The sequence below is a fragment of the Megalobrama amblycephala genome, linkage group LG4 (assembly GCF_018812025.1).
Source record: "Megalobrama amblycephala isolate DHTTF-2021 linkage group LG4, ASM1881202v1, whole genome shotgun sequence".
NCBI lineage: Eukaryota > Metazoa > Chordata > Actinopteri > Cypriniformes > Xenocyprididae > Megalobrama > Megalobrama amblycephala.
The window spans coordinates 37813058-37828228 of NC_063047.1; the positions used below are offsets into that span (position 1 = coordinate 37813058).

At 38.4% G+C, this 15171-nt stretch overlaps 1 protein-coding gene across 1 annotated transcript in view; it reads left to right on the forward strand.

Moving 5' to 3' along the window:
* adgrv1 (adhesion G protein-coupled receptor V1) overlaps nucleotides 1-15171 on the forward strand; it is a 178303-nt gene that overhangs the window by 92844 nt on the left and 70288 nt on the right. The window contains 15 exon segments of the mRNA XM_048189162.1: nucleotides 460-936; nucleotides 1047-1190; nucleotides 2311-2482; nucleotides 2593-2728; nucleotides 2815-3653; nucleotides 4745-4821; nucleotides 4823-4863; nucleotides 4967-5138; nucleotides 5529-5771; nucleotides 7041-7448; nucleotides 8457-8641; nucleotides 8738-8990; nucleotides 9345-9484; nucleotides 12206-12366; nucleotides 12495-12595. Coding sequence (XP_048045119.1) covers nucleotides 460-936; nucleotides 1047-1190; nucleotides 2311-2482; nucleotides 2593-2728; nucleotides 2815-3653; nucleotides 4745-4821; nucleotides 4823-4863; nucleotides 4967-5138; nucleotides 5529-5771; nucleotides 7041-7448; nucleotides 8457-8641; nucleotides 8738-8990; nucleotides 9345-9484; nucleotides 12206-12366; nucleotides 12495-12595 — 3549 coding nt within the window.

Consider the following 15171-nt stretch of genomic DNA (forward strand, 5'->3'; position numbering starts at 1 on the left):
CAAGATGAGTAATAGGCAAGCAAGACAGACCTGTGAATGATCACAGAACTAATCAGCTAGAAAAACTACAAAGGACAAAAATGGCACACAGGACAGAAAACAGGAACAGAAACAAGGTAAAATAAAAGTCCAATTAACAAAACAGATGAAACACAAAGCCAGGGAATATGTAACACCATCACAGGAATAAATTACATAAAATATATTAAAATAGAAAACAGTTACTTTAAATTGTGTTAATATTTCACAATATTACAGTTTTTCAGAATTTTTGAACAAATAAATGCAGCTTTAGTGAGCATAAGAGACTTCTTTCAAAAACATTTTAAAAATCTCTCCAACCCCAAACTTTTGAACAGAAGTGTAGTAGTATTGTAATTGTTTATGTATTATTCTATATGTTATTCTATTCTATGTTAATATAATGATTTCAAGCCCCATAATTGTTTGTTCCCCCAGGTTTTCTGGGAAATCCTCAGTGATGCAGACACATCAGGAGACTTTGCTGCCCTGCAGGGTTCTGTCACTATCCTGGCAGGACAGCGTGTGACAGAGATAGTCCTCACCCTGCTCCCCGACTCTGTGCCTGAGTTGGAGGAAACGTATGTCCTCCGACTAATCTCTGTGGAGGGTGGCGCAGAGTTGGATAAAAACCGCAGCAGTACCCGTTTAAAAGTCCGCGCCAATGACGAACCCCACGGGGTGTTTGTCCTTTATTCTCAAAACCAGTCAGTGGTTGTTAACGTGGCGGACCGAAGTAGACAACTCATTATCAGTGTTAACAGGCTGGCAGGAGCATTTGGCAATGCCAGTGTGGGATACAGAATCAGATTTACCACGCCTGGGCAGAGTTTTACAGAGGACACGCTCACTGGGAACATACTGGTGAAGGACGGAGAACGAGAGGCCAGCGTTAGAGTGCCATTTAGTAGCCAGGTGTGTGATTTATTGTCTTTATTGAATTTGGTATAAGATTTTAAATGACTTTAAGAAGCTTGTCAACCTTAATAAGGTCTATATTGATGTTTTGAATGTGTCCACTACAGGTGTTCTTTGTGACAGGCTTTAACTTCAGCGTTGAGCTGACGGATGTGACTCTAATTGGTCCCCTGCTCAGTTCACCTCCCAGAATTCAACTGGAATCAAAGCTGGCTGTTGTTTCTGTTCCTGAAGTGGCAGCTAATGCTGAGGTTGAATATTGCATAAAACACTGTTCTAATATTACCACCAAATGGCACACAAGTAATTAAAGGCACAATATGTAGGATTTTTGTATTCAGATATCCAAAAAACCACTAGAACACAGTTATATATGTTTTGTTGACTTGTGTACTTACATTATCCCAGATGTTTCCAAGAATGTTTAAATCCAGAGAAAAAAAGTCATTTTACATAGGACACGGACCATGTCCGGCGCATCGCCTATTAATGACATCATACCTGCGTTACCCTCGATTTCCTGTTTTATTCTATAATAACCATGGAAACACCTTATATATTTTATTAGATAAAGGAACAACTTTTTGTATATATTTATAGACAGAAAACATAATTTTTATCAGATGTTCTTATCATCTAAATCTCGCTTTCTTGATTTACTGCGAGTACCATGTTTTACCATGACTAATTTCTTACTGCAGTGTGCAACAAGTGTCTCATAGTAGCTGCCGAGCAAACAGCCCTGCTCTGTTTCATACTACATTAACGTTAATAATCTCATCCATGAACATGATTTCTGCCCGAGTCCAGTCCCGATTCTTTTCCACCGGCTGTGAGGTGAAGACGACATCTCCCAAGAATCCACGCTCAATCTCTGTGTCATCAGGCTACACCTTTGTTTTGAATAGGCAACCTCTAGTGGAGAAAAACTACATAGTGTGCCTCTAATAAGCTGAATTGGTGGTTTGCCAATATTGTCTTATCCAGATATTACATCAGTTGTAGTTGTGGCTATATATAATGTATATATACTATTTTGGTGTCTGCAATGATACCACTTAAAAGCTATAAAAAATAAATAAATAAAACATGGTATGGTCATGTTAAAGTTTTTTACAGTGTTTTAAAGACAAAATACTGAAGAAATTAGTATATATTCAACTAAGAAAATAAGCATACATTAAAACCAGTACAATTAATACTACCCTACTTTTTCACAATATAATGACAAAAATTTGTGGATTATGAAAATAATGCCACAATGCAAAATCTTTTAATGCATCATTATAGTAGACATAATCTAATGTAAATTATTTATCACTGTTTGTACTGAAACTTAATCTTTTTGCTGTTTCTCTTCCTGTGCTGTAGGTTGGATTTGCCTCTGTGGCACTTCGAGTCTCAGATATAGAGAGTGGCCAGTGTGAGGCGCTGGTGACACGAACAGGCTTATATGGGAACGTAACCGTCCAATGGAGCTCTGGGTTCCCTCCTGGCCAAACTCCACCAGGCTACCAGCCAGGAGACATTTCACCAAGATCAGGTTTGGCTTAGAGAGAGAAATGACTTAATATATATATCTAAATCCAGAAATTATGAACTAACACAATATTTGTCTGAATCTGATGTTCTTCTTTTTCTCTTTATCTGAAGGCACAGTAATGCTTGCCCATGGTCAGAGGAGTGAAGTGATCTCTCTTAGTGCTGTTAATAACATGTCAGTTGTCTCAGCACATGCCATTTACCTGACCTCTGTAGAGTCGGAGTCACCTGGTGGAGCCCGTCTCAGGTAAAAAAAAAAAAAAGAAAAAAAAAACCCTTTCTCTTTATTCTCATTGGTATCTGGATGGTTTGATGTATATGTGGTGTGTTTAGGATTGGTTACACAGTAGCTGAGGTGGAGCCATTAGGATTGTATCAGTTTCATCCTGATTCTCGGCAGCTGGTAATTGAGGAGGACGTGCAGACCATCACCCTCTACGTCCAGCGCCTCTACGGCTTTCGCAGCAACCGCTCCAGCATCTCCTACAAGACATGGCCTGGCACTGCCCAACCCGATAAGGACTTTGCACCGGTAGCAGACGGGCAGCTTCTGTTTGATTCCCGCCAAACATCAGCTGCCATTCGACTGTCCATTCTAGATGATTCCCTAACTGAACCAGATGAGAATTTTTATGTGAACTTAACCAGCGTGCTTGTTCTCAGCACCAGTTTGCCTTCGATCGCAGCTCAGCCTCGCATTGTGTCTCAGTATAGTGTTGCTACAGTTACCATTCGTGGTAACGATGTTGTTAGTGGATTTCTGAGCATAGGACCAGCGATAATAAGTATTTCTGAAGACAGTCAGGAAGGTGCGCCCCAACAGAAGCTTGCCTTAAGAGTACGTAGGTCGGTAGGGTTTACAGGAGTGGTGAGTGCCAAAATCAGGGCTTATTCAGGACTCAGAACCTCAGAAGGGGATGCAGCCCAGTTTCATCAGGAGCATAATGGCACATGGGCCTTGGAGGGGGAGGACTTTGCCTTGGAGACCCAAACTGTCACGTTGTTGGAGGGACAGAACGAGGTGGAGGTCAGTGTCCTCATACTGAATGATCAGGAGCCTGAGGGGCAGGAGGCCTTCTTTATCTACCTCAGCGAGGCAGAAGGTGGAGCACAGATTGTCAGTGTGCCAGATGAACTGGGGTTCACTTCCTTTGCCAAAATCATTATTCTGGGTGAGAACCTTACTGTCATTACAGATTTTGTTTTTTTTGTTTTTTTTCTGCCTTAGTGTTTTTTACTTTTCCTGCCAAAAGTTTCACTGACTCCACCACCAAACGTATAAACTTATTTTTTTAGAATTTCTGTATGCGTGTGAAGAAAACAAAAAAACAAAAAAACAAAAAAAATGCTATATTGTGCAAAATGGATAATTTTAGTTTGTTCTAATTGATGCTTTTGAGACAAATCATTCTTTCAGATTTTACAAAGCCTTGTCTATTTTAGCAGGCTAGGTAATGTTACTTTGGTTACCTATTTAAATCAGCCAAATACACAATAACATTTTTCAGTACATCATTGGAAACTGTATACATTTGAAAGGAAACGCATGTACAGTACATGATCAAGAAACGTTAAACATAAACATAATATGTATGGACTGCGGCACTGGCCCGATGAGCAAGCGATTGACACTTTAAACTGGCCATACTTATTGTTGAGCCCTTGATTTTGATATTTTTTTTCTTTAATACTGTACATTACTGTTCAAAATTTTGGGGACTGTAAAATCTTTTATTATTTTTTTTTTTTTTACGTGTTTAAAGGTATCTTATGCTTACCAAGTCTGCATTTATTTAATCAAAAATACAGTAATATTGTGAAATATTGTGACAATTTTAATATATTTTAATAGGTAATTTTTCCTGTGATGCAAAGCTGAATTCTCAGCATCATTACTCCAGTCTTCAGTGTCACATGATCCTTCAGAAATCATTCTAATACGCTGATTTGGTGCTCTAGAAACATGTATTATTATTATTAATGTTGAAAACAGTTGTGCTGCTTGATATGTTTGTGGAAATCGTGATTTTAAAAAAAAATTATTTGATGAATAGACAATTCAAAAGAACAGCATTTATTTGAAATACAAATCTTTTGTTATGTTGTAAATGTTTGTACGGACACTTTTAATCAATTTAATGCATCCTTGCTGAAAAACAGTATTTTCTTAAAAAAAAAAATGAAAGAAAGAAAAAAGACAGACTCCAATCTTTTGAATGGTAGTGTATATTTGAGCTCAGCTACTAATGTTTCTCTGCTACAGGGAGTGACCTTCAGAATGGTATAGTTGGCTTCAGTTTGAGCTCTCAGTCGGGTCAGATCTTGGATGAGGACTCAGTGAAACAGGACAGCAACACTCTTTCTGCAAAGACAGGAAAACAGGTATCATCAATGTTTAAGATTATATTGTGTTTTCAATACTGCAAATCAGTGTTAATCAGTATTTATGCATGGAAAAAAAAAAAAAAAATCCCCATGTTTCCAGAGCATTTGAAGATGTGTTGGTGTTTTGGCGGGTCACATTCAGCACTACAGTTCACTCAGTGGTCAGTCATGGAGTGAATCTGACCAGAGAGCTGCAGCAGACCTCGGGCACATCTGTCTGCAGGAAAGGAGAAGTTATCTGTGCCCTCAAGCTGGAAGTCCGGCCAGACAAGGTATATTTAAATCATATTTTACTGCTGCACATTTTTAGAAGTGTTTCTTACCAGACCTTGGCATGACATTTTTCAGGTTTTGTTTTGTTTTGTCTTGTTTTGTTTTGTTTTGTTTTGTTTTGTTTTGTTTTGTTTTGTTTTGTTTTGTTTTTCATCAATGTTTTGTTTTGATTTCCTTTGGTCTTTGTTTTTATCCTTTGTTTTGTTTTTGGTTGTGGTTTTGTTTTGTGTTTTTTTTTTTTTCCTGTTTTATTTTGATTTTTTCTTTTTCTTATTCAGAACTTCCTGTCCATTTTGAATATGCTTGTTTTTATGTGGCAATTAAAAGGAATCCACCTTAACAGCTTCTCTGATCATCTTGCTCCTTGTCGTTTGGTCTGTGTACTGCAGGACCCAGAGTATGAGGTGTGGTTTCTGGTGGAGGTCTATAAAGTGGGTGAGGGTGCCACCATAAACCAAACTGCCCGTTTTGCCAATGTCACCATGCTAGAGAGTGATGACCCACGGGGGCTGGTGTACTTTGCCCAAGGCTCCAGACTACCTGTGGTCACCCTCAAAGCCACAAGTGTCAGTCTTCAGGTCTACAGGGATGCCAGTACAGCATCAGCTATATCTGTGAAGTACCGCATGCAGGTGAGATTCATTTTAAAATGGCAGCTTCTCTTAAAATACCAATAAATATGTGTTACAACCCCTGGCTCTAAGGGAAGCAACAAAAAGGGCACACAGGACCATAATTAAGTCAAGAAGGAAAAAGCTTTATTAAATCAAATTAATTCGCAAAAATAAGAAAAAATGTTTATTTAACCATCAGTTTAATCAGTGCGTAAAGCAAGGTGTCTGAATGAATCTGTAATGTAATGTTGTGATGTTGAAAGATGTAAAAACAAAACAACATGGGTATCAAAGAAAAAGCAAAACCCAAATAACAAAGCAAAGACAGAACCAAACAAAGGAAAACTCAAACAAAGCTTCCAAAACCCAAATTCCCATCCTAGCACTGCCAACAGTCTCTTTTTAAAGAAACGCCACAGCAGCAACTGCAGGTGCACCCAATGAAACGCCTATCAAGTTGAGTCAGGGCAACCAAGTAACACGTCCCGAACGACAGTGCCGGGATCGTCACATATGCAATAAGCACAATAACATGCAGGATCTAGAGGCAAGGAGGCATAGAGAATGCATATACAGTACTTCCTCCATTTTGTGTGTTCTACCAAAATATTACATTACAAACTCGTATGCTGTGTTACTTGTTACACTTGTTTTTTTTTTTTGCTGAAAATTCAGTTACTCTTACTAATTGCTTGTTGGCTGTAATCAAAGAGCAGCTACATGTCCAACTACCCAGGCTATGCCCCTCTCTGACCCTATTACATAATGTGACCTCATTAGTGATGAGAGGCCTGAGATGATGTCAAATTCATGAGCTAAGATGATGAATGTAGAGAAGATAAGAGCTCTGAGCAATTAGGCCACTGAGTTCCCAGAAGATACTTCAAAGGCAATATATATGGTTGCATAGTGGATCTGGAAAAGTAGGATTTGACATGTCGAATATAGTTTTACGCCCAAAATACATCAGTCTGTGGGAATGCTTTCTCATGCCAGCTTTTTTGCTCTTTTTGTCCATCTGGCACACCCTTTCCTTTCCTCCATTTTTCAGTTTTTATTGCCTACTGTTTCACATTTAGGCACAAGGAAATGCTTTTAATTTCAGTATGTTACATACTTCAAAGGAAAAAAACAACATGTAATCATATCTCTGCAGATTTAAAATTAAAAAAGTTTTTAATCGCATCCTCTGTCAACCTCTGCCCATGTGTCCAGCTACTTTGAAGGTTCTCAGAAAAGTGACTATTAATGTATTCATTGTGTAATGTGTGCCATCTACTCTCACAGGAGCTTCAGAAAGCAGAATCTATTGGACCCAATCTGATTTGGCCTGCCGTGGCAGGACAGGACTTCGTCATGGCAGAGGGCACCCTGACTTTTGAGATTGGACAAAGAAGTGCCGGTCTGGACGTGGCCCTTACGCCAAGGACCGGTTCCTCCAACCCAACACCCAAGCGGTTTCGCGTGGTTCTTTCTGATGCCACCGGTGGTGCACGGGTTCACCCAGAATTTGGGCTGGCTAATGTCACCCTGGTTTCGGACTCGGAGGCTCAGGCAATATGGGCCCTGCTGGACCAGTTACATCAGCCTCTGGATGAGACCATCATCAATCGGGTTCTGCAGGGACTTATCAATAAAGTTAGTAAGGACATCACTCCAGAGCAACTAACAGCAGTGTTAGATGCACTAAGCAAGGTAAGCATATGAGGGAAGTGTGTGTGTTTGACCTAAACCTTAAGGGTCAAAATTTCAGGAAAAAAAAAAAAAAGTCTCCAAAAGTTAGCTATATAATTCAGCTTTACCATCAAAGGCATACATTATACATTACAGTACATTACAAATATATTAAATTAGAAAACAGCTATTCTACATTGTAATAATATTTCAGAATTTTACTGTTTTAACTGTATTTTAATCAAATAAATGCAGCCTTGGTGAGCATAAGAAACTTCTCTCAAAAACATAAAATCTTACAGACCAAAAACTTTTGAACAGTAGTGTATAGATTTATACAATGAATTATAAACATGTTTATCTGGATTTATAGATGTGAGAATTATCATCTTATCAAGTCAGCTGGATCTTGAGAATTTTTTTTTTTTTTTTTTTTTTTTTTTAATACAGCAGTTCAGGAAATCCAGCTGGTCTGCTTTCGGTCTAAAGAACAATGCGGGGCCACATATTGGCCCCCAGAGATCAATTAAGACAGCTTTCACAATGCTTTTTGTTCCTTAGTTCGTAGTTCATAGAAATCTTGGGAGTACAATGCTTGTATGTGCAGCCACATGGCTCCACTGTGTAAAACAATCTCTATTCTTGGCAACAAGGCTTTGTCTTTCAGGTAATCTGTATTATTTCATTACTGGGAAAAACATTTGAACATTTAAGCAGCTTGTTTGCTTGAAGTTCTCTATTCACATTAAATGTTGTGGTGGATAACTAAAATTAAAATTATTTTGTCTGGCTAATGATAAAATAAGCAATAAAATCCCATTTTGAATTAAGCAATTGACAAGAATATCCTAACAACCTCCCAGAATACCCTAGCAACCACTTAGCAATGCACTGGCAATCACCGATAATACCCAAGCATTTGATTTCTAAAAAATTATGTTGCATTTTATTGAATGTAAAGTTAATGTAAAGTATATAAATAATCTTAAAGTTTTCAAACTTTTTAATTATCCTAACCTTACTTCACAGATTCTAAATGACGCTGAGCAGACTCCTCTAAAAGAAAGCAGCCGCGGCTTGACCTATGACCTCCTGTGTGCCATGGCAAACCCCAGCAGAGCGGACACTCGAGGACTGAGCCAGCTCGCTGAAGTGGCAGAGCGTTTTGCCTTCAGCCTACTCACGGACACTGAGTGTGGGACAAAGGAAAAGAGGTTAGATCTATTTATTGCCATTTAATAGGCTTTTTTCTGTTTGTTTTTACCTGAGCTCATTGTTGTATGCATTGATTTCCTCTATACTCCATTCAGAGGCACAACCATACTGGATACTTGCCCGTATTTCACCATAGCTGCTCACCACTGGTACCCCACTCAGATCAATGGCCACACATTTACAGGCAAAAACACAGACACGTTCACTCTGCCTGAGACCCTGCTGGAGGTGCCAGCCCTTCCTGCCGACAGCATGGCCCCATCCGCTTGCCGTAAAGTGCACTTCACAGAATACAGTACTGAGCACTGGTTCCTCACCAACACAAAAGCCAGCGCATTAAATGACAAGGTGAAAGAGTGTTTCACTGTATCCCTGAATACATCAACACTGTATTATTTTTGTATTTGTTTGATTAAACAAAAGTGAATGTAGCTTTTGACAAGTAGGCTCAAGCAAGTGTCCAGCAGATGACACTGTTGAGTTGGAAATTTTAAGTTGTCTCCCTTTCTTTTTCAATGTGTCATTATGATTTTAGACAGTTTGTGTGTCTTTACAAATCATCTATGTGGTTTCCTTATAGATATAACATTTATAGTGATTATAGAGATTTTATTTTCACTTGGAATTGGGAAACTGAATACAACTCTCAGTTTTTTTTATAGGTAATCCATTTTGAATAATCTATATGCATGTTTGTTGCAGGTTTTCTCAGTCAGTCTTAATGGCAGAGGCTCTAAACCTCTCGCTGATGGTCAAGAGGTTGTTTACCGCATACACACTCCAGATCGACGTGGAAAACCTCGCCAATCTCTGTGCCTGCTTTGGAATCAGGCTGCCGAGAGGTAATTATGAAACATAAATACATGCATATTGTTATAATTAAGTTCTGCATGACACAACTTAATATTTTTAAAAAAGTTAAGAGCCCTTTTAGTATTTACAAACGTGCGACACACATCACATACAGCAATGATACATAAACCACCTCTTCATCCATACTTGAAAACACATATGAGATTACATGCCTATTTACTAAGAAATTCCTCATCCAAATGAACTTGACAGACCATCTGGCAATAAAGCTCTGACCTTGTCCATGTATTTCACACTTATTGGTGAGACAGACAGTGTGTACAGTGGAGTTTTTAAGGGTCAGGGTTTGTGACCTACCATGACGAAGTCTTTTAAGGCCTGTCTCTATCATTCTTTAGGACATGCTTGTGTGTGTGTGTGACTGAGAAAGTTCTGTGCATTCTACAGGGTGTGTTCTTCGCCAGGAAGTCATTGTAGAGGGCATTTCACAGCTTTTAGGCAAGACTATTAGCTGTACAATTTGTCCCTGTATTCTCTCCAGGTTTGGGTTGATGTAAAACAGATTGCTCTCACAATTATGTTTTAGATAACAGATGTTTCAAATATTATGTGTTCTATTAACTTTGGGACCTTTTCTCAACTTCATAACCATTTATTATGCAATTGTGATTCCTTGTGATGTAAATGACATCCTAGAGCGACTAATCGATTCCTTCAGTTAACTTATCTTAGTGACAGCTTAATAGCTGGCAGTTTGTTGAGAGTTTGTTTGGAATGATAAGTTGGTGTGTTGCATAAGTTTAATTTAGATTAACAGACAGCCAAATCCAATTTAACAGCTTTCTGTTTGCTCACAGAAAAAAAAAAAAAAAAAAAAAAAAATCTGTTGCACTGAACTTAATCTTAAAGGATTAGTTCACTTTCCTAACCCTATATTCCTAACCCTGTTATCCAAGATGTTCACGTCTTTCTTTCTTCAGTCGAAAAGAAATTAAAGGTGCCCTAGATTCAAAAATTGAATTTACCTCGGCATAGTTAAATAACAAGAGTTCAGTACATGGAAATGACATACAGTGAGTCTCAAACTCCATTGTTTCCTCCGTCTTATATAAATCTCATTTGTTTAAAAGACCTCCGAAGAACAGGCGAATCTCAACATAACACCGACTGTTACGTAACAGTCGGGGTGTGCACCCCCAATATTTGCATATGCCAGCCCATGATTGAGGCATTACACAAGGGCAGCCAGTATTAACGTCTGGATGAAAGTCATTAGACAAGGGCAGAACGTCTGGATCTGTGCACAGCTGAATCATCAGACTAGGTAAGCAAGCAAGGACAATAGCGAAAAATGGCAGATGGAGCAATAATAACTGACATGATCCATGATAACATGATATTTTTAGTGATATTTGTGAATTGTCTTTCTAAATGTTTCGTTAGCATGTTGCTAATGTACTGTTAAATGTGGTTAAAGTTACCATCGTTTATTACTGTATTCACAGAGACAAGAGCCATCGCTATTTTCATTTTTAAACACTTGCAGTCTGTATAATGCATAAACACAACTTCATTCTTTATAAATCTCTCCAACAATGTAGCATTAGCCGTTAGCCACAGAGCATATAGCCTCAAATTCACTCTGAATAAAACGTTAACATCCAAATAAATACTTTACTCACATAATTCGAAGCATGCATACAGCATGCATGACGAACATCTTGTAAAGATCCATTTGAGGGTTATATTAGCTGTGTGAACTTTGTAAATGCACTGTAATATAGTCAACAGCTCGTTTGGCAGGGAGCGTGAGCATTTAAAGGGGCGGCGTTGAGTGTAAATCAGTGCATAGTTAATGATGCCCCAAAATAGGCAGTTAAAAAAATGAATTAAAAAAAATCTATGGGGTATTTTGAGCTGAAACTTCACAGACACGTTCATGAGACACCTTAGATTTATATTACATCTTGTGAAAAAGCATTCTTGGGCACCTTTAAGGCAAGCGCGAGCTCTTGGGGCGTGGAGCACGAGAATTTAAAGGGCCACACACCCTGAATCGGCTCATTTCTAATTATGCCCCAAAATAGGCAGTTAAAAAAATGAATTTAAAAAAAATCTATGGGGTATTTTGAGCTGAAACTTCACAGACACATTCAGGGGACACCTTAGACTTATATTACATCTTTTAAAAAAAAGTTCTAGGGCACCTTTAAGGTTTTTGATGAAAAAATTCCAGGATTATTCTCCTTATAGTGGACTTAAATGGCCTCCAAACGGTTGAAGGTCAAAATTATAGTTTCAGTGCAGCTTCAAAGGGCTTTAAACGATACCAGACGAGGAATAAGGGTCTTATCTAGAGAAACGATTGGTCATTTTGAGAAAAAATGTAAATGTATATGCTTTATATAAACAAATGATCGCCTTCCATGTGCTTCCGCCAAAACCGCACTTTCGTATTCTTCTAAAAGCTTACGCTCTATATCCTATGCCTTCCCTATTCTACTTACGGAAAAAATGGAACTGGCGCTGCATTTGTTCCGTAAGTAGAATAGGAAGTTTGATGATTATTGGAGAACAATTATTAAGATTTTTAGTGTCACTAGTGGCATAGAAATTACATACTTCACCTTTAAACAAAACAAAAAACAAAACTCAAAAAAAAAAAAAAAGTCTGTTTTTGGTTTACAAGTTTAAATCTGGCATTATAAGTAGCTTGTCATGATCATTTTGGTATGATTTCTCTTGTCCAGCTGGCTGTCTGATGGTCAGTTCTGTCGTGTGGTGGACGACAGTCAGAATTTTGTCGAGTGTGCCTGTACGCATCTGTCCGTCTACACAGCATATGCAGAGACAGGAAGTTTTGCTTCATTCAACGAGGCCTTCTATGCTGCTGGTTTCATTTGTATCTCAGGTAAACTCACTATAGTCCTGTCTACATACTTGAGGGGATACAAAACCCACTGTAATGTGACAAGAAATCATGCATTGCTTGTGTCCTCAAGACTTTGTCCAGTATTTGTCTGTCTCTTTCACCCACAGGGTTTGCCTTGGCCGTTGTGTCTCATGTACTGTGCTCTCGATTCCTCATGTTCGCTGCCAAACTCCTCACACACATGATGATGGCCTGCTTAGGGACTCAGGTAAGACCTAACTTATCTAGTAATTTGGGCAGCCAGATTTACCTGCTAAGTTTCAATGGTAAACAGCATGCCTATTCTAGTCAATCAGCTAGACCGACACCAAACCTGAATATAAATGCTTGCTGGTATAAGATGGTTTAACTGTCCACTGTATCTCCATGTTGTTCCTGTAATATATAAATAAACTGGTCCGGAGTGTGTGTTGCGTCAATACAGTACAGTAACTGATAATGTGATGGTGAGGCTGAACTCCACTTATAATTTGTGCTTGGGAATCAGTATCAGGATCTAGGACGCTGCTCCAAAGAAATGTGATACAGCTGTGACGTCAACATGACGCTTTTTGCTGCGTAATGTGGCCTAGTTTACCGTGAAGATGTTAAGTTGTCTTTGAGCCAGTTTAAGGTACAATATAATGTTGCAGAGTCCCAAGAGTTGTGTTAAACTTAGTAAAAGCTCCAAATGGATGTTTTGTTTGTGCTTTGAATAACATGTCGAGGTGGTCGTGCAAATGCATGAGCATTAAAGGGCTTTCCTCTGACTGTGCATCAGTGACATTGTACTGTAACCTGAATTCACAAAGACGGTATCAAAAAGTACTGCACAAGTCACGTCTATTGAAAACAGTGATTTAAAGTAGATAAGTCTGGTTCAGGTTAGTTTTGCGTGAATGGACAGGTGTTGAAGGTGTCTTTTTGCACGTATCCCTTTCAGATCAAGCACGTTGGGAAACCCAAGAACTTTAGCAAGCCTTTAGATTCAAATGCACACAGCTTGTAGATTTGGTGAGGGGGGGACAGATAACATTTTCTAAGAAATGTGTCATTGCAGCTTGGACGAACACATCCAAATGGGCTAGTGTGTTAAGCCCTGACAACCGAACTATCCCTGTGCACCCATCCTTCTACAAAGAAGAGGGAGGTCATTTAGTCAGTGGTCTGATACCTGTGGATCGGAGTGGGAATTTTCCACTGGTCCTGCTCACTTATACAAAAAGAAAAAAACAAACATGGCTCTACTTAACGGGGCTTTGAAAAACCCGGTCGCATTCTGTCATCCGTTAATTGTTTTGCTTTTCTTTACCTCAACGGTGTTGAATGGAAAATTCCAGTCTGGCCATCCCGAGAAGTCATGCGTCATGCAGGTTCGGTACTGGCAACAGCTGGGCTCATGTTTTGTCAAAGGATGTTAAAAGGTTAAAAGATAAATATCCTCTAGACTTGGAAAAGGAGTTGATCTAAGTCGATTCCGGACTTCCCAGTAAGCACATGTGTGTCACTGAGATGTGTGTGAAGGGTGCATCATCTGGAAATCAAAGTGTTCTTTTTAAAGTGCTATTTGTGTACAAACATTTAATAAACATCTTTGTAAAGAGTGTATTTACCCACATAAATCTAAATCTGAAATGTCACAAAAACATCCATATGTCATTTTAACATCTGGATTTTGCAACATTTTACAGATACTGTAAGTAAACACTTTAAAAATAAATGACTTCTCATAGATGAAAATGCTCATGTTAAATGGTTACTCACCCTCGTTCCAAAACTTTATGATTTTTAAAGAAGATATTATGATTATTATTTTCTTTCTTTTTTTCTCTCCATACAATAAAAGTCAATGGTTCCAAATGCTGTTTTGGCTCCCATTGTTCTTCAGAATATTTTCTTTTATGTTTATACAGTTTTGGAACAACATGTGGATGACAGAATTCAGATTTTTGGGTGGACTATTCCTTTAAATCAATATTTTGGTGACACAATGTGGTCCAAAAGTCTGAGACCACTTGTAAAAATGCTTCTGTTTTGCATGTTTCTAATTTAATATAATTATTAAATAATATAATATAATTAGATTAATTGCATTAATTATATTGTCAGCATAACAATTTGAGTAAAAAGTTGAATTTAATTTATACATTTAATGTAATTTGTGAAAATGAAAAATGCCCTAGACATTTCAGTCGACAATGTTTCTATAGATTTAACTTCTAATTTGTAATCACTGATCTGACTTCAGAATTCACCTGCTGTATAGAAGTTTTAATCTACGATGCAAAAAATACAGAATAAGAAAATGTATTGTGATCCCATCTTAAAACATTTCACACCTTCAGCCATAGAGAACAAACAATATTTCTCTTCAAATAGCCTGCCTCTTCTTGACTACCTGAGTGTGTGACAGCATGTAGGTAAGATAGGACGACAACTCAGGACTGTAGTTAGTGGAAATTTACCCAGACTAGCTCGACTGGCCCAATATGTCAGTGCAGATAGGACTGTTCTTATGAGCTGCAATAACACACATTAGTAAGGGTAATCAGCTAGCGAGCCGCTGCAATAAAAGGCTTTTTGGGAAGGCGACCTTTAGATTCACATGCATGCAGCTCATGTGTGAGATGTACACAAACACATATGGAGACACTAACACACATGGCCACCATTGCAGTAGAAATATTGTCACAAAAAGACAATTTAGAAGATACATTTTTTTCCATATCAAATGAACCCCCCCCCCCCCCCTTAATTATGTGCTGAATTGAATGTCCCAGAATGAAGTGATATAGGTCAGGATGT